An 18,953-nucleotide genomic window follows, 5' to 3' on the forward strand; every position below is an offset into this window, starting at 1 on the left:
GTAACGATACATTGTTGTTGTCGTGGTCTTCAGTCGAGAGACTGGTTTGATGCAGCTCTCCATGCTACTCTATCCTGTGCAAGCTTCTGCCTCTGTTTAGTGTATTTATCTCTTGGTCTCCCTCTGCGATTTTCTACCCTCCACGCTGCCCTCCATTACTAAATTGGTGATCCCTTGATGCCTCAGAATATGCCCTACCAACCCTTCTTCTTGTCACGCTATGCCACAAATTTCTCTTCTCCCCAATTCTATTCAATACCTCCTCATTAGTTATGTTAACTACCCATCTAATCTGCAGCATTCTTGTGCAGCACCATATTTCAAAAGCTTCTATTCTCTTCTTCTCCAAACTATTTATCGTCCATGTTTCACTTCCATACATGGCTACACTCGATACAAATACTTTCAGAAACGACTTCCTGACACTTAAATCTATACTCGATGTTAACAAATTTATCTTCTTCAGAAACACTTTCCTTGCCATTGCCAGTCTACATTTTATATCCTCTCTACTTCGACCATCATCAGTTATTTTGCTCCCCAAATAGGAAAACTCCTTTACTATTTGAAGTGTCTCATTTCCTAATCTAATACCCTCAGAATCAGCCGATTTAATTCGACTACATTCCATTATCGTCGTTTTGCTTTTGTTGATGTTCATCTTATACCTTCCTTTCAAGACACTGTCCATTCTGTTCAGCTGCTCTTCCAGGTCCTTTGCTGTCTCTGACAGAATTACAATGTCATCGGCGAACCTCAAAGCTTTTATTTATTCTCCGTGGATATTAATTCCTTCTCCAAATTTTTCTTTTGTTTTCTTTACTGCTTGCTCAATATACAGATTGAATAACATCGGGGATAGCCTACAACCCTGTCTCACTCCCTTCCCAACCACTGCTTCCCTTTCATGCCCCTCGACTCTTATAACTGCCATCTAGTTTCTGTACAAATTGTAAATAGCCTTTCGCTCCCTGTATTTTACCCCTGCCACCTTCAGAATTTGAAAGAGAGTACTCCAGTCAACATTGTCAAAAGCGTCCTCCAAGTCTACAAATGCTAGAAACGTAGGTTTGCCTTTATTTAATCTATTTTCTAAGATAAGTATATGGCAACAGAGCCTAGAGGCGAGCGAATCACAGCCCGCAGCTCCTGCTGGCGGCAGGCAGCGGTTGTGACCTTGAGGACTCCACTTTCGTGCCGGCCACTTCAACACATGATAAGTACTTTTCCAATGACGTATGGTTCCAGTGATGAACGCCAACCCTTTCAAGATGCCATACTGATCCTGCAGTCCGTGGATTAACGAGGCCCGTCCAGAAAATTCCGGAACTTTGTCCATAAATTTTTTCTACGCTTACCTTTTACTTATTACGCATGGTCGCCTCCTAAATACTCTCCTCCACAATTGATACACCGCAACCAACGTCATTTCCAATCCCGGAAGTGGTCTTGGTACTCCTCTTGCTGGATTTTCTTTTATCTCGTCTGTCAATGCAAATCTTTGTCCTTTCAACGGTGTTTTGAACTTTGGAAATAAAAAAGTACGCAAGGGCCAGATCTGGAGAGTACGGAGACTGAGGAGAGTGCGCGAAAGAGCTCGCCCTCCTTCTAACAGCCGTGTACCGCAAGTATATAGAGGAACGGAAGGTTCCAAATGATTGGAAAAGACCACAGGTAGTTCCAGTTTTCAAGAAGGGTCGTCGAGCAGCTGCGCAAAACTATAAGCCTATATCTCTGACTTCGATCTGTTGTAGAATTTTGGAATATGTTTTTTGCTCGCGTATCATGTCATTTCGGAAAACCCAGAATCTACTCTGCAGGAATCAACATGGATTACGGAAACAGCGATCGGATGAGACCCAACTCGCTTTATTTGATCATAAGACCCAGACAATATTTGATACAGGCTCCCAGGTAGATGCCATTTTCCTTGACTTCCGGAAGGCGTTCGATACAGTTCCGCACTGTCGCCTGACAAACAAAGTAAGAGCCTATGGGATATCAGACCAGCTGTGTGGCTGGATTGAAGAGTTTTTAGCAAACAGAACACAGCATATTGTTCTCAATGGAGAGACGTCTACAGACGTTAAATTAACGTCTGGCGTGCCACAGGGGAGTGTTATGGGACCATTGCTTTTCACAATATATGTAAATGACCTAGTAGATAGTGTCAGAAGTTCCGTGCGGATTTTATCGGATGATGCTGTAGTATAGAGAGAAGTTGCAGCATTAGAAAATTGCAGAGAAATGCAGGAAGATATGCAACGGATAGCCACTTGGTGCAGAGAGTGGCAACTGACCCTTAACATAAACAAATGTAATGTCTTGCGAATGCATAGGAAGAAGGATCCTTTATTGTACGATTATATGATAGCGGAACAAACACTGGTAGCAGTTACTCCTGTAAAATATCTGGGAGTATGCGTACGGAACGATTTGAAGTGGAATGATCATATAAAATTAATTGTTGGTAAGGCGGGTGCCAGGTTGAGATTCATTGGGAGAGTCCTTAGAAAAAGTAGTAGTGGCTTACAAAACACTCGTTTGACCTATACTTGAGTATTGCTCATCAGCGTGGGATCCGTCCCAGGTGTGGTTGACAGAGGAGGTAGAGAAGGTTCAAAGAAGGTTTTGTCACAGGGTTATTTGGTAAGCGTGATAGCGTTACGGAGATGTTTAGCAAACTCAAGTGGCAGACTCTGCAAGAGAGGCGCTCTGCATCTCGGTGTAGCTTGCTGTCCAGATTTCGAGAAGATGCGTTTCTGGATGAGGTGTCGAATATATTATTTCCCCATACTTATACCTCCAGAGGAGATCACGAATGTAAAATTAGAGATTCGCTCGCGCACGGAGGCTTTTCGGCAGTCGTTCTTCCCGCGAACCATACGCGACTGGAACAGGAAAGGGAGGTAATGACAGTGGCACGCAAAGTGCCCTCCTCCACACACCTTTGGGTGGCTTGCGGAGTATAAATGTAGATGTAGATGTAGATGTAGGATGCACAGGGACTTCGTTCTTTGTGCAATATTCACACACCAACAGACATGAATATGCCGGTGCGTTATTGTGATGCATCAGCCATGAATTGTCTCACCACATTCAAGCCCGTTACCTTCTCAGATTCGCTTGCAGGGGTCGCAGCACTTCCCGACATTTCCATACATTAACAGTTTGCACCTGTGGCACGAACTCACGTTGAGTTAATCCTTCAAAGTCAAAGAAAACTATCAGCATTTCTTTGACATTTACCTGACCTGACAGACTTTTTTGGGTATTGGAGAACTTTTCCCGACCCATTGTGAAGGCTGAACCTCGGTCTCAGCGGCAGTCCAGGACTGTGCGGCTGATCCCAGCGGACGTTCGATTCCTCTCTCAGGCATGAGTGTGAGGACTGATGACGTTATCAGTTAAGTCCCATAAGATTTCACACACATTTGAACATTTGGCTGAGCACCATAACCGCAGATCCACGTCTCATGGCCAGTTATGATATTCTTCAGGAACACCTCGTTCTCATTTGCGCGATCCATAAGCTCTTCACAGAGTGCAAGGCGGAGGTATTTCTGGTCTCGACTCAAGAGCCATGGGACGGACTTGGTGGCAACACAATGCATTCCAAACTGCTGTTCAAAAAATGGCTCTGAGCACTATGAGACTTAACTGCTGAGGTCATCAGTCCCCTAGAACTTAGAACTATTTAAACCTAACTAACCTAAGGACATCACAAACATCCATGCCGGAGGCAGGATTCGAACCTGCGACCGTAGCGGTCGCGCGGCTCCAGACTGTAGCACCTAGAGCCGCTCAGTCACTTCGGCCGGTCAAGCTGCTGTGTCAGGATTTCACGTCATGGTCTAACTGAAATGTTACAATCTTCTGCAATCTCTCGACAGGCAGTCTTCGATTTGTACGTATAATTTCATTGACGTTTCTGAGATGAGTGTCGTCGGCAGACGTCGAAGGGTGTCCTGAACGGAGGTAATCTTTAACTTCCGTCCAGGAATTATTAAACCGTGTGAACCATTCGCAACACTAGGTACGGCTTGGCACTCATCACCTTAGGCTCTCTTCCCTGCATTATTTGGTTGGTCTCTGTGAAGGCTTTCTTGAGTTTCAGACAAAATTTAATGTATACCCTTTGGTCCTCCAACTCTACCACCTCGAAATTCCCAAACTGTGTGACACAACGTTCTACTCAATACAGTGCTGAACAATAACTAACTGATATACAACAATGAAACTTCAGACAGTTACACATTAATCACAGGCATGTGCAGGGACGAAAACCGCATTTCGCTCCAACACACAATTGGCCCGAAACTACGAAAGTTCCGGAAGTTTTTGAAAAGCCTCGTATACTGTGTATCTTCCGAACGTTCATCTATTCACTGGGCATGGGGAGCAACAGGATTGAGTCTTGTTCGAAAGCTTTCGCCACTAAGCTGAAATTCAGTGTCGCAACTGTGTATGAAATGCATTACAGTTGGTGTGTCTTACTTTACTAAACTAAAAAGAACTTCCTCCTAACAGACCTCGGAAGACCCAATGGTACCTACCTACCTCCATGTCATTTCCAGCCTAATGCGCCACTGGATATGAATAAGGAGGGGCGTGGGGTCAGTACAGCGCTCTCCCAGTTGTTGTCAGCTTTCGTAACCGGAGTCCTCACTTCTTAATCAAGTAGCTCCTCAGTTGGCCTCACAGAGGCTGAGTTCATTACCACAACAATATAGTTGCAAGGGTAACAGGTTTTTCTGAGTGGTAGTTTACCACAACAATCAAATTGCAAGGGTAACAGGTTTTTCTGAGTGGTAAGTTTAGGTACGTGACTGATTGCCTCCAACTTAATTATTGCAGCACACTGCTCCGCTGTACACAACGACGTAATTTGGAGTCCTGCAGTGTTCATCTGTCACACTATTAGTGCATGGCGATACTGAGTTTCCACAGATACAAAGCTAATACACTATAATAACAGCTAGTGAATTGTATAGATACAACTACTAAAACAGAAACTTCGACTGACATGTACTGGATTATCAAAAAGTCAGTATAAATTTGAAAACTGAATAAATCACGGAATAATGTAGATAGAGAGGTACAAATTGACACACATGCTTGGAATGACATTGGGTTTTATTAGAACCAAAAAAAAAAAAAATACAAAAGTTCAAAAAGTGTCCGACAGGTCGAGTTTCATCTGATCAGAATAGCAATAATTAGCATAGCAAAGTAAGACAAAGCAAAGATGATGTTCTCTACAGGAAATGCTCAATATGTCTACCATCATTCCTCTACAATAGCTGTAGTCGAGCAATAATGTTGTGAACATCACTGTAAAGCATGTCCGGAGTTATGGTGAGGCATTCGGTCGGATGCTGTCTTTCACCTTCCCTAGAGATCACGATACACTTGCGACTTCAGGTAACCGCAAAGCCAATAATCGCACTGACTGAGGTTTGGGGACCTGGGAGGCCAAGCATGACGAAAGTGGCGGCTGAGCACACGATCATCACCAAACGACGCGCGCAAGAGATATTTCACGCGTCTAGCAATATTTTGTTTTCTTTTTGCTTCTAATAAAACCCCATGTCATTCCAAGCATATGTATCAATTTGTACCTGTCTATCTACATTTTTCCGTGGTTTATTAAGATTTCAAATTTATACTGACTTTTTGATCACCCGGTGCTTTTACTTAGAGGAACCTGTCTCAGATTTGATGTTTTATGTAAAAATGTAGTTGATACAAAATCATTTTTGGACTAAATTATATACGACAAATAAGGGATTGGCGTATTTTTAGTTACAACTAAATACTTTAAGGAAATAACAGGAGTTTTAGTGAACTGTGAACAATATTTCTCTATATATGGTCAGTTACATTTTTAGAAACAATTCAAAAGCCAAGGTCGCTTAAGTACTATTTACTAGATGAACGGTTTCGATTCACTAAAGGTGCCATCATCGGATCTGAATGTAGGTTAACACGTATAGATCATTCAGATATAACGATACATGAGGCAGACCAGTCTTGTGACTTCGGTTTTTACATCTGATGAAATAGAATGACCATGAGAGCAGTTGTGTTTTAACTTTTATTTCTGCAACAATGATTTTATATCAGCTGGTCTGCCTCATGTATCGTTATATCCAGATGATCTATACATGTTAAGCTACATTCAGGTCCGATTATGGCGCCTTTAGTGTGTTGAAACCGGTTACCCAGTAAACAGTATTTAAGCCACTTTGGCTTTCCAATTATTTCTACAACAGAGTGACCGCCCCACAACACACTATGTGTTCACTGCAAAATTGCATTTTGGTTACTTACTTGGCACATCATTTTCAGTTTTCCTGTCGTAAAGGCAGGCGTCATCTTAGCTCGCAGTCTTTTCCATCTGCCTCCGTTCAAGTTGAATAAATGATAATTCAGTGGATCTTTCTCATCGAAGTTAACATTTCTGTGGGAGAATGCATCAAACTCCTTGACTAACACCAACCGAATGAGATCCCGGTCGATCAGCAACAGACCTGGTTTGCTGAAGAGATATACTCCCAGGCACCTTTGGTCTGAAACGTGTGAGCCATTAACGATAGGTGGAAATACATGCTGTATTAGTAAATAAAGTTGAGGTCAAAATAAAATTGGAAACACTATAAAGAGTAGGCAGCTCAGACATGTATTGCTCCACAGTACCTCGAAAACGATTGTAGAGCTCATAGAAGATGAATTCGAGACGAGTCAGTCCAAGAAAGACTCTCGCCATATTGCCAAATGGGATGACGGTTGGTGCCTGCGATACGCCCTTCTTAGTCCAGTAGCTGTAGCGGTGAGAGTACCAAGTGTAGACCGCCGCCATCAGTACCAGGGCGACAGCGAGGAATTCACTCAGCCATGATTCCAGAAACAGGCCCATGGCGAGTCGTCGGAAATGTTCAACCAGTCTGTTAAAAAGGAAACAAAACGAATAAACTGAAAGTAATACACTACAACAGTAGGTGATTAAGAGTACCACTACTGATTTTCTGTGACATAGTTGTCTCAACCTAAGTGCTGCCAGGCACGTTTCGATAGTCGGTGTTAGAAGATATTGTCTTCACCGTAGTACGAGGGCTATCCACAAAGTACATTACGTTTTGGAATTAAAAATAAATAAAGTATAGGAATTTTTTTATTATATACAGATGAAAGCCACACTTAAATACTACTTTTCTACGCAGTTGCCATTTAAATTAAGGCACTTATCGTAGCGATGGACGAGCTTGGAAATTCCTTCGTCGTAAAATTCGCCCGCCTGCGCCTTCAACCACGTGGTTACCTCTTCTCGAAGCTGTGCGTCGTCATCAAAACGCTGCATAGCCAACCACTTCTTCATTGCTGGGAATAAGTGGAAGTCGCTCGGTGCCAGGTCGGGACTGTACGGCGGATCAGGAAACAACTCCCACTTAAAAGATTCGAGAACTTCACGAGTGGAATTTGCCGTGTGGGCCCGGGCGTTGTCATGAATCAGCAAGATCTTTGAGCCCAACTGTCCCCTGCGCCTGTTTTGTATTGATCTTCTGAGGTTTTGCAGAGTTTGGCAATACCTTTGAGAGTTTGTTGTAGTGCCTCTTTCCAGGAAATCCACAAAAATCACACCTATTCTGTCCCAAAAGACAGTCGCCATCACCTACCTTGCCGACATTGTCTGCATGCACTTCTTGCGTTTTTGGGGGGAAATTTGCGTGCCCCCACTGCATTGACTGCAATTTTGTCTCACCGTTCACCTGCTTAACCCGTTTCGTCACCAGTAACGACGCGATCGAGTAATGAGTCGCCATCTTTCTCGTAAGCGTCCAAAAACGTTAACGCTGCAGCCATTCGCTGATTTTTGTGAATCTATGTCATGATTTTTGGTATCCATCTTGCACAAAACTTGTGGTAACCAAGCTTTTCGGTAATAATTTCGTGCAACAAACTTCGTGAAATTAGTGGAAAACTCATAGAGAGTTCTGTTATTCTGAAATTATGGTTTTCACAGACCGCGGCATCGACTTTTTCGACAAGTTCGGCAGTCACTATGCTGGGTCTTCCACTTCGCTCTTCGTCGTGAACGTTAGTTCGGCCATTTTTAAATTTTATGAGCCATTGACGCACTCCACCATCAGTGCTTATGTTGTCCCCATACACTTCACAAAGCTGCCGATAGATTTCTATCGGTGTACAGTTTTTTGCAGTCAGAAACCTTATTACAGCACGCACTTCACACCTCGCGGCATTTTCAATTAACGCTGACATTTCAGACTGTCACAGTAACTCAATGGAGCACAGCACGAACCTCTCACTAGCACGGCAGGATGCCGACTGAGCGGCGGAATGCCATGACACCAAGATGGCCGCGCTAGCCCCGCCCCTAACGGACGCAAACGAAAACGTAATGTATTTTATGGATAGTCCTCGTATCACATGACAGAAGTGGGGAGGCTGCTGATTTCAATTCCTGATCACTACATGGTATGTCTTAGTGGTGTTCGTACTACTTCGTACTGTAAAATAAGGGACTGGCGGTGGCAGTCCCTTAGTGTCGCTATTGTTATTTATTACATGCTAGCACCGGATTTTATTTTTTATTGATTTATTTGTTATTTGCCCACACTTATTAGGGTGTAGGCTGTATGTGGAGGGAGGATCTGGTTGTTGAGATGTGGGAATTAGGAGGAGGTAAGACATAGACTGGGCAGGTAGAGTCCACGCATGTTGATACGGCATGGAGCAGTTGGTGTAGATCACAGCTGGTACGGTGTGTACATCTCGGTAACTGTCCCGTGAAAAGTGGGTGGGAGAGGGCTAAATTGTCCTTGGAAAGGATGTGAAGTCTTAGGAGGCGAATTGAAGGTTCTAAATGATAATAAATGCGCCGCAGCAACTATGACGGATACTGTGGCGTGTTGTGACCCATAGGCCAAGTGAAGATGCTCTGCCTGAATTATTATCTTTTTACCTCAAGTCTCTTTGTGATATATGAGAGCCGGCCGCGGTGGTCTAGCGGTTCTAGGCGCGCAGTCCGGAACCGCGCGACTGCTGTGGTCGCAGGTTCGAATCCTGCCTCGGGCATGGATGTGTGTGATGTCCTTAGGTTAGTTAGGTTTAAGTAGTTCTAAGTTCTAGGGGACTGATGACCACAGATGTTAAGTCCCACAGTGCTCAAAGCCATTTTGATATATGAGGAATCTAACGTTTTGTTAACTACGAAGCTGAACTACACTGCTGTTGAATAATAATCTGTGTAATATAAATAACTGTGCAATATACTTTCAACGTAATAAACTCTAATAACTCAACTATGACTCCGCAAGCAGTCGCAAACAAAAGTCTCAATTTCTTCTGAGCTGAAGCTTGCCCTTGTGTAAGCTGCTGTTAAAGGCGTCTTAAAGAGATAGTCGACATATGTTGGCCTGAAACTGCTGGTAGAGTAAGCGACCATTATTATCAACTGACTAGATTTTAGAAAAGTTGAGTACTCACAGACAAATAGGTGAAAAGATGAAAGCCATATGTTGGCAGAATTAGAAAGCAGCATGAGAGTTCTGCATATAGAGAGGAAGGGAAACAATCTGGACATCTTGGGGGAATTGGAAATACACTACTGGCCATTAAAATTGCTACACCACGAAGATCACGTGCTACAGACACCAAATTTAACCGATAGGAAGAATATGCTGTGATATACAAATGATTAGCTTCTCAGAGCATTCACAAAAGGTTGGCTCCGGTGACGACACGTACAACGTGCTGACGTGAAGAAAGTTTCCAATCGATTTCTCATACACAAACAGTAGTTGACCAGCGTTGCCTGGTGAAACGTTGTGATGCCTCATGTAACGAAGGAGAAATGCGTACCATCACGTTTCCGATTTTGATAAAGATCGGATTGTAGCTTATGGCGATTGTGGTTTATAGTATCGCGACATTGCTGCTCGCGTTGGACGAGATCCAATGACTGTTAGCAGAATATGGACTTGGTAGCGTTCAGGAGGGTAATACGGAACGCCGTGCTGGATCCCAACGGCCTCGTATTACTAGCAGTCGAGATGACAGGCATCTTATTCGCATGGCTCTAACGGATCGTGCAGCCACGTCTCGGTCCCTTGGTCAACAGATGGGGACGTTTCCAAGATAACAACCATCTGCACGAACAATTCGACGATGTTTTGCAGCAGCATGGACTATCAGCTCGAAGACCAAGGCTGCGGTTACCCTTGATGCTGCATCACAGACAGGAGCGGCTGCGATGTTGTTGTCAGAGACGAACCTGGGTGCACGAATGGCTAAATGTCATTTTTTCGGATGAATCGAGGTTCTGTTTACAGCATCATGATGGTCGTATCCGTGTTTAGCGACATCGCGGTGAACGCACATTGGAAGCATGTATTCGTCATCGCCATACTCGCGTATCACCCGGCGTGATGGTAGGGGGTGCCATTGGTTACACGCCTGAGTCACCTCTTGTTCGCATTCACGACACTTTGAACAGTGGACGTTACTTTTCAGATGTGTTACGACCCGTGGCTCTACCCTTCATTCGATCCCTGCAAAACCCCACATTTCAGCAGGATAATGTAAGAACGCATGTTACAGGTCCTGTACGGGCCTTTCTGGATACAGAAAATGGTGGACTGCTGCCCTGGCCAGCACATTCTCTAGATCTCTCCCAATTGAAAACGTCTGGTCAATGGTGGTGGAGCAACTGGCTCGTCATAATACGCCAGTCACTACTCTGTGGTATCGTGTTGAAGCTGTACCTGTACACGCCATCCAAGCTCTGTTTGACTCAATGCCTGGGCGTATCAAGGCCGTTATTACGGCCAGAGGTGGTTCTTCTGGGTACTGATTCCTCAGGATCTATGCACCTACATTGCGTGAAAATGTAATCACTTGTCAGTTCTAGTATAATATATTTCTCCAATGAATACCTGTTTATCATCTGCATTCCTCCTTGATGTAGCAATTTTAAAGGCCAGAAGTGTACATGCATTCAGTCAAGTGGCCCCAGAACTGCTAACCAAAGAGCATATCAGTAGTGGTAGGAAATGGCTTCTTAATCTTTTTGACAATTTTTTGTTCGAGGCACATAAAAACTGTGACAACTTTTGTAGTTACTTTTCTGAAAATGGGTATATAAACAACCAGCTCTTCCTTTGCTGTTCAAAGTGCCGTCAATGCGAACAAGAGGTGACCGAGACGAGTAACCAACACGCGGGGTGATAAGGCCAGTATGGAGATGATGAATACACGCGTCCAATTAACTTTGAAATGTGCAGTGCATTACTTCGCTTTGTACTACTCTGATCAGTGATACGTTAGCCTTTTAAGGGTAAGACAGAGATTTAGGAACGAGGTTTTAAACTGTAAGACATTTCCAGGGGCAGATGTGGACTCTGACCACAATCTATCGGTTATGACCTGTAGATTAAAACTGAAGAAACTGCAAAATGGTGGGAATTTAAGGAGATGGGACACGGATAAACTAAAAGAACCAGAGGTTGTACTGAGTTTCAGGGAGAGCATAAGGGAGCAATTGACAGGAATGGGGGAAAGAAATACAGTAGAAGAAGAATGGGTATCTTTGAGGGATGAAGTAGTGAGAACAGCAGAGGATCAAGTAGGTAAAAAGACAAGGGCTACTAGAAATCCTTGAGTAACAGAAGAAATATTGAATTTAATTGATGAAAGGTGAAAATATAAAAATGCAGTAAATGAAGCAGGCAAAAAGGAATACAGACGTCTCAAAGATGTGATCGACAGGAAGTGCAAAATGGCTAAGCAGGGATGGCTAGAGGACAAATGTAAGGATGTAGAGGCTTATCTCACTAGGGGTAAGATAGATACTGCCTACAGGAAAATTAAAGAGTCCTTTGGAGATAAGAGAACCACTTGTATGAACATCAAGACCTCAGATGGAAACCTAGTTCTAAGCAAAGAAGGGAAAGCAGAAAGGTGGAAGGAGTATATAGAGGGCCTATACAAGGGCGATGTACTTGAGGACAATATTACGGAAATGGAAGAGGATGTAGATGAAGATGAAATGGGAGATGTGATACTGCGTGACGAGTTGACAGAGCACTGAAAGACCTGAGTCGAAACAAGGCCCCCGGAGTAGTTAACATTCCATTGGAATTACTGACGGCCTTGGGAGAGCCAGTCCTGACAAAACTCTACCATCTGGAGAGTAAGATGTATGAGACCGGCGAAATACCCTCAGACTTCAAGAAGAATATAATAATTCCAATCCCAAAGAAAGCAGGTGTTGACAGATGTGAAAATTACCGAACTATCAGTTTAATAAGTCACAGCTGCAAAATACTAATGCGAATTCTTTACAGACGAATGGAAAAACTAGTAGAAGCCGACCTCGGGGAAGATCAGTTTGGATTCCGTAGAAATGTTGGAACACGTGAGGCAATACTGACCCTACGACTTATCTTAGAAGCTAGATTAAGGAAGGGCAAACCTACGTTTCTAGCATTTGTAGACTTGGAGGAAGGTTTTGACAATGTTGACTGGAGTACTCTCTTTCAATTTCTGAAGGTGGCAAGGGTACATATAGGGAGCGAAAAGCTATTTACAATTTGCACAGAAACCAGATGGCAGTTATAAGAGTCGAGGGACATGAAAGGGAAGCAGTGGTTGGGAAGGGAGTGAGACAGGGTTGTAGCCTCTCCCCGATGTTATTCAATCTGTATATTGAGCAAGCAGTAAAGAAAACAAAAGAAAAATTTGGAGTAGGTATTAAAATCCGTGAAGAAGAAATAAAAACTTTGAGGTTCGCCGATGGCATCGTAATTCTGTCAGAGACAGCAAAGGACTTGGAAGAGCAGTTGAACGGAATGGATAGTGTCTTGAAAGGAGGGTATAATATGAACATCAACAAGAGCAAGACGAGGATAATGGAATGTAGTCGAATTAAGTCAGGTGATGCTGAGGGAATTAGATTAGGAAATGAGACACTTAAAGTAGTAAAAGAGTTTTGCTATTTGGGGAGCAAAATAACTGATTATGGTCGAAGTAGAGAGGATATAGACTGGCAATGGCAAGGAAAGCGTTTCTGAAGAAGAGAAATTTGTTAACATCGAGTCTAGATTTAAGTGTCAGGAAGTCATTTCTGAAAGTATTTGTATGGAGTGTAGCCATGTATGGAAGTGAAACATGGACGATAAATAGTTGGGACAAGAAGAGAATAGAAGCTTTCGAAATGTGGCGCTACAGAAGAATGCTGAAGATTAGATGGGTAGATCACATAACTAATGAGGAAGTATTGAATAGGATTGGGGAGAAGAGAAGTTTGTAGCACAACTTGACCAGAAGAGGGGATCGGTTGGTAGGACATGTTCTGAGGCATCAAGGGATCACCAATTTAGTATTGGAGGGCAGCGTAGAGGGTAAAAATCGTAGAGGGAGACCAAGAGATGACTACACTAAGCAGATTCAGAAGGATGTGGGTTGCAGTGGATTCTGGGAGATGAAGAAGCTTGCACAGGGTAGAGTAGCATGGAGAGCTGCATCAAACCAGTCTCAGGACTGAAGAGCACAACAACAACAACAACAGCCTTTTAAGGTCTATCAATCTACAATTTTTTAATGTACTTTGTTGTTCTTTCTACTACTGCGATGTGTGTTTCAATATAATTATATACAGGCAGACATCATGTATTTTTAGTTGTTTTTTGTTACTGTTTTACTTTTTAGTAAATATAACGACATCTGCACAGCCGCAATGCCGTAAGGCAGTGTTGTGTCGCACCGCGGGGTTTACCTAGCAAGTGCGAGCGCACTGAAGTAGCAGTTTTCCGTACTCTTTCTCAAGACCAACATTCGCAATTTCCAAGTTTATATTATATGTCACATCTTATGTTCCGTGAATGTATGAGTAAAGAACAAACTGTCAGTGTTATTTTTGCTGTGAAATGGTTTGTACTGGCTGTGACACTTGGTACAATTTTGCGTTCTTCTTAAAACTGTGTGTTTTAAAAAGAATGTGTAACTGATTATTTGTTACATTGTTTACACCAGGAAAGCTGATGACGTGCAGAGCCCGAAACATCTCATTTGGAATAATGGCACCAAACAGAAACTAGTACCTGTTTGTTTGCGACTACTCAGCTTTTCTAAAATCTAGTCAGTTATATAAGGAATGGGGAGCCACTTCTATTTCCGCTTTCCTGCTCACAACATTCAGCGATATTATTAGCTTGTTTTGTGGGTTCACTCCGCAAAGTACTACCTGCAGTCCTTCCTAGAGGACTGAAAAGAGTATCTGGTGTTGCTCATGATCGGTTGGGAATCGTTTCGTCACTTATCAAGAGATGTCTCAATTTGCGATACAACAGAATACAACGCGGCACAACAATCACTTTACAGGCGGGTACATACTCAAATTTTGGGCGCATATTTTGGTGTTTTGGCTCGAAAGACTTATGAAAGACCTGAAACATGCTCCATATATTTCGATGGCTATCGGACGGTTGTAATCTAGCCAAACTCCTGTTCGCAAACGTGACTGGGTACCGAGCTGCAGGCCGCAATTTCGAGTACAGTATTTTGACATGAGATTTTGAAGATGGATCAAAAATGGTTCAAATGGATCTGAGCACTATGGGACTTAACACCTGAGGTCATCAGTACCCTAGAACTTAGAACTACTTAAACCTAACTAACCTAAGGGCATCACACACATCCATGCCCGAGTCTGGATTCGAACATACGGCAGTAGCGGTTCCAAATTGAAGCACCTAAAACCGCTCGGCCATAACGGCCGGCTTGAAGATGGTGATGTTGTAATAGTTTGCCGGCATTCTGACGATTTAAGGTAGCCGAATACGTCTTCACAAGCGTTAACGGATGCCATACTATAGGCTGAAATTTGAAAATACGCTCATGAGGCACTTCGTCGTTGTATGTATGCTACAGGCCGCAATGCAAAAATACAATCATAAGACACCTGAAATTTGACGTACAGATTTTGACGACAATCGGGTTGTCTTAAGACAGTGAAATATTACGACACGAGCATGAATGGTGTAAAGTTACAGCTTCGTCACCGTTTCCCTCAGTCACTTTGTACTCAAATTTTAATACATCGATGGTAGGCAACGAAAACCTGTAACTCCACTTGTCTGTAATACTCTTAATTCCAGTAACCAGTAACACCATAATGAAAGAGAGATTTGTGTCTGGATTTATTGTATCTGTCAATAACAAGGCTTCTATATATCTACATTTAGCAACTTTCTGTATCACTTTATATTACTTTTTGAGAAACCTTTTTGCTTCATCTGCAAAAATTAACAAAATAGAGTTACGAGGTTTTTATTGCCTACCATCGATATATACAGTATAGACATATATTTCCAATTTGCCATGAAACTAATGTTCTGTATAGACTACATGTAAATTAACAAACGCTCCCCGAATTTCGATCAAACAAAATAAAGCATAATAAGCTACTGCATTTTAAAGGTCACAGTGGGTGACGTCTGATTCTGCAGGCCTAGACGGACAGAACTCGGTTCAGCTCTAGTTCAGTCGGCGCGACGGTGGTTCATTCAAACCTCGCATGAAAACCGTTATCGATATTCGACGGCCACCGCGCACCGCGAGGGCGCAACTCGAACAAGCAAGAATGTAACTCAGGTTGACTTGAAATGTCCTCAACCTGAGTTAACCCAGTTTGGCAGCTCGAGTTGACCCCTGTATAACCATAGCTGCGAATAGTAGGGACATGTACTACACATAGGGACTTTGGCTCTTTTTTCCAAAAACCTATGGATACAGGGACGGACTTCCGATCCCTCTATAAAACGTAGGGACTTTTTTCGAAGAAATGAAAACTACAAAATAGCAAATTTCAAAAGAAAAATTTGCCAGACTGTATAAATTCCGAACACATTATACGTCTGACACCATTTTGTAGCCGGCCGCGGTGGTCTAGCGGTTCAATCTCGCTTCGCGCGTCGGGCGACTAGGTTGTGCTCTTAGTTCCACCTCTGCCGTAGCGCAGCGTGTTTTCCTCCTGTCAGTTTAGTGCCGTGTTGGTCTCCGTGCGCGTCGCATCGCTGGTTGTCGGCTGGTGTTTGGTGTTCGTGTGGCCCTTCCTGTCGCGGCGTCGTCTCTCGCCGTGATGTCCACCATGGTTCCCACTAAAGTTCCGCGTACAGGTACAGTCAGTTTCACCTTTGACAGATCCACGCGTCACGTCCAGCCCGGTTCTTTGGAGATACATGACTGGTTAGTCGATACAGTTAAGGTCACTACTGATCAGGTGCATACCGCATATTTCGACAGCGAATTATATGTGTTTTTTGTTAAGTTTCTTGACCCGCTCCAGGTTGATAGGCTACTTTCTCGTCATGGTTCTCAGGTACCCTTTACGCACCGTGATGGTTCCAGTAGTATGGTTCTCTTGGCAAATGCAGAAGTGATATATACGAATGTTCGGGTATTTAACCTTCCGCCCGAGGTTGACGACTGTTTTCTGAAGTCCGTTTTGCTTCCTTATGCGGACGTACGCCATATTCGAAAGGAACGCTGGTCTGCTCAGCACCGCTTACAGGTATATAGCGGTATTCGGTCGGTGGAAATGGTGGTCAAAAAACCTATTCCTTCTCACCTACAGGTATGTGGTTATAGGGTCCATATCACGTACAGTGGCCAGGAAGGAACATGTTATTATTGTAATGAAACTGGTCATTTCCGTACTAATTGTCCGCGGCGTGTGGTGGTATTAAAACCTACATACGAACAGCGTAAAAAATTGACTTTAGCTGATCTTCTCCCGCAAGGATCTCGGACTGAATCGCTCACTGTTACTGAGGGACGCAGTGATCCGTTGCCCGACAACGGCCGTGATTTTCCCCCGTTGTCCTTGAGTAGGGATGTTGCTGCCCTTAATTCCGATGTGCCCGCGCTGATTTCTCACAACAAGCGTCGGCGAACACAGGATGATGCGGCTGATGAATCTTCCTTATTGGCTCGCCCCTCCGATGGGCCTCCGGTAAAGGACTCTCTTTCTCAGTCGGCAATCGTGGATGAGGACGCCACAGGTGCTATCACGCCTTTGCAGAAGCTCCCTGACACCTTATCTGACGTTGTTCCTGGTGCCGCGGCAGCCTCTTCGGAGACGCCCGTGACGGAACCTGCTTCTGGTTGCCACGTGTCTTCTCCGGTTCTCTCTGACACTTCTCCTATTGACTCTGTTTCGCATCCCCCTTCTGGAATTTCTGTCGCCCCCTCTGGGTCACAGCCTCCTCCCATCAAAATACTGATTGATTCTCCAGAGCCAGTGGATCCCGTTGTTATTCACCAACTGTCCCACCGTGAACCCATGTCTGCGGACGAGTGGGATGTAGAGGCCTCTCTCCCGCAATCTGACACGGAATGTCTACATGATGCTCCCACGCAGCCGAACGCTGCAGCGTCGGCACCGCGGAGCCGCAGTCGAATCCGTAAACAGCCACAGAGAGCCGCGTCACGGCCGAAGAAAAAGCAGTGGGAAGATGAGGGTTCTGTTTCGTAGTTTTTCTCTCTGTGGTTCAGCGCTTGTTTCTGGTATGATTACTTGTATGTTGCTCCGTCAGCTGACGGCTCTCTACCGATCTTTGTTCTTCTTTCTGGGTTGAAGTTCCATGCAAGCATATACATTTCTTACTCTGAATATTAACAGAATATGTTCTGAGCTTCGGCTCGCCGCTTTGCGACAGTTTATCTATCAGTCTGGGGCAGATGTAGTTTTTTTACAGGAAGTCCTATTCGACCAGTTTTCCATTCCTGGGTTCTCGACGTTTTTTAATGTCGCTTCCGAACTTTCTACGGGCACTGCCTTGTTTTATAGAGAAGGCATTCCGTTGATGAATTTCGAAGTACTCGACAGTGGAAGGGGGATCGGGTGCACGTTTTATGATCTCAGTTTACTCCTTCTTTATGCCCCTTCTGGTTCGGGTTGTACTACCGCACGTTCGAGTTTCTATTAAGAAGAAGTCATTTACCTGCTTCGTAAATCCCCGACAAAGATAATTTTAGGTGGGGACTTCAATTGTGTTCTACGGCCGGTAGATCAGTCTCCTAATTTTAATTTCAGTAAAGAACTCGACGACCTTGTGCGCTCCTTGCACCTGCGTGACGTGTGGGTTTCTCGCTATCCTACACTTGTGCGACATACCTACTTTACTCCCACGTCTAGCAGTCGCCTCGATCGCTTTTACCTTTCCGATTCCTTGTGTGGGCAACTTCTGGCTGTTGATGTGATACCAGCCTGTTTTACTGATCATTGCGCTGTAGCCGTTACGTTTAATTACGAGCGACAACCGGTAAAATTGTTTCGTCCTCCTTGGATGCTCAATATCGCGTATTTGCAAGATACCTCCCTTGGTATCGTCCTGGAGGACATTTGGACTCGTTGTTCTCGTACTATGGACCGGTACCCGTTTATCGTGGCATGGTGGACACTGTATGCAAAACCACACATCCGTAGGGCTCTCATGCGTTTTGGGGCTGCGAAGGTGGCAGAAGATCGACGAACGCAAGAATTTTACTATTCTGTCTTACGTCAACTGTACGATAGTGCTACGCATGCTCCCCTACGGGTTACTGATATACAGCGCATCAAAGCCAAATTGCTGCAGCTCAAACGCATTCAAATGGAGGGCCTGCGGACGAGGTCTCAACCACGTTCCCTTCTACAAGAGGAACTGACGTCACTCTACCATCTAGTCCGTTTACGGTCGCGCCGGAAACGTGGGTGCCTTGCCTCCCTCACAACCGCTGACGGCCGCGTGTTCACCTCTCACCGTGACATTTCTGACTTCGTTTACACCTATTTTACTGATCTGTACGATACTCATGTCCCGGCGGACACCTCTCTTGACAACTTTACCTCCTTGCTGCCTCGCGTCGTCACTCCTCAATTAAACGACGCC

At 44.1% G+C, this 18,953-nt stretch overlaps 1 protein-coding gene across 1 annotated transcript in view; it reads right to left on the reverse strand.

Moving 5' to 3' along the window:
* LOC126273058 (cytochrome P450 6k1-like) overlaps positions 1-18,953 on the reverse strand; it is a 93,073-nt gene that overhangs the window by 56,548 nt on the left and 17,572 nt on the right. The window contains exons 2-3 of the mRNA XM_049976464.1: positions 6,700-6,947; positions 6,334-6,572 (exon numbers count right to left, since the gene is read on the reverse strand). Coding sequence (XP_049832421.1) covers positions 6,334-6,572; positions 6,700-6,919 — 459 coding nt within the window. The 5' untranslated portion in view covers positions 6,920-6,947. The remainder of the gene's footprint in view (positions 1-6,333; positions 6,573-6,699; positions 6,948-18,953) is intronic.

Source organism: Schistocerca gregaria, chromosome 5 (assembly GCF_023897955.1).
Source record: "Schistocerca gregaria isolate iqSchGreg1 chromosome 5, iqSchGreg1.2, whole genome shotgun sequence".
In the NCBI taxonomy this organism is placed as follows: domain Eukaryota; kingdom Metazoa; phylum Arthropoda; class Insecta; order Orthoptera; family Acrididae; genus Schistocerca; species Schistocerca gregaria.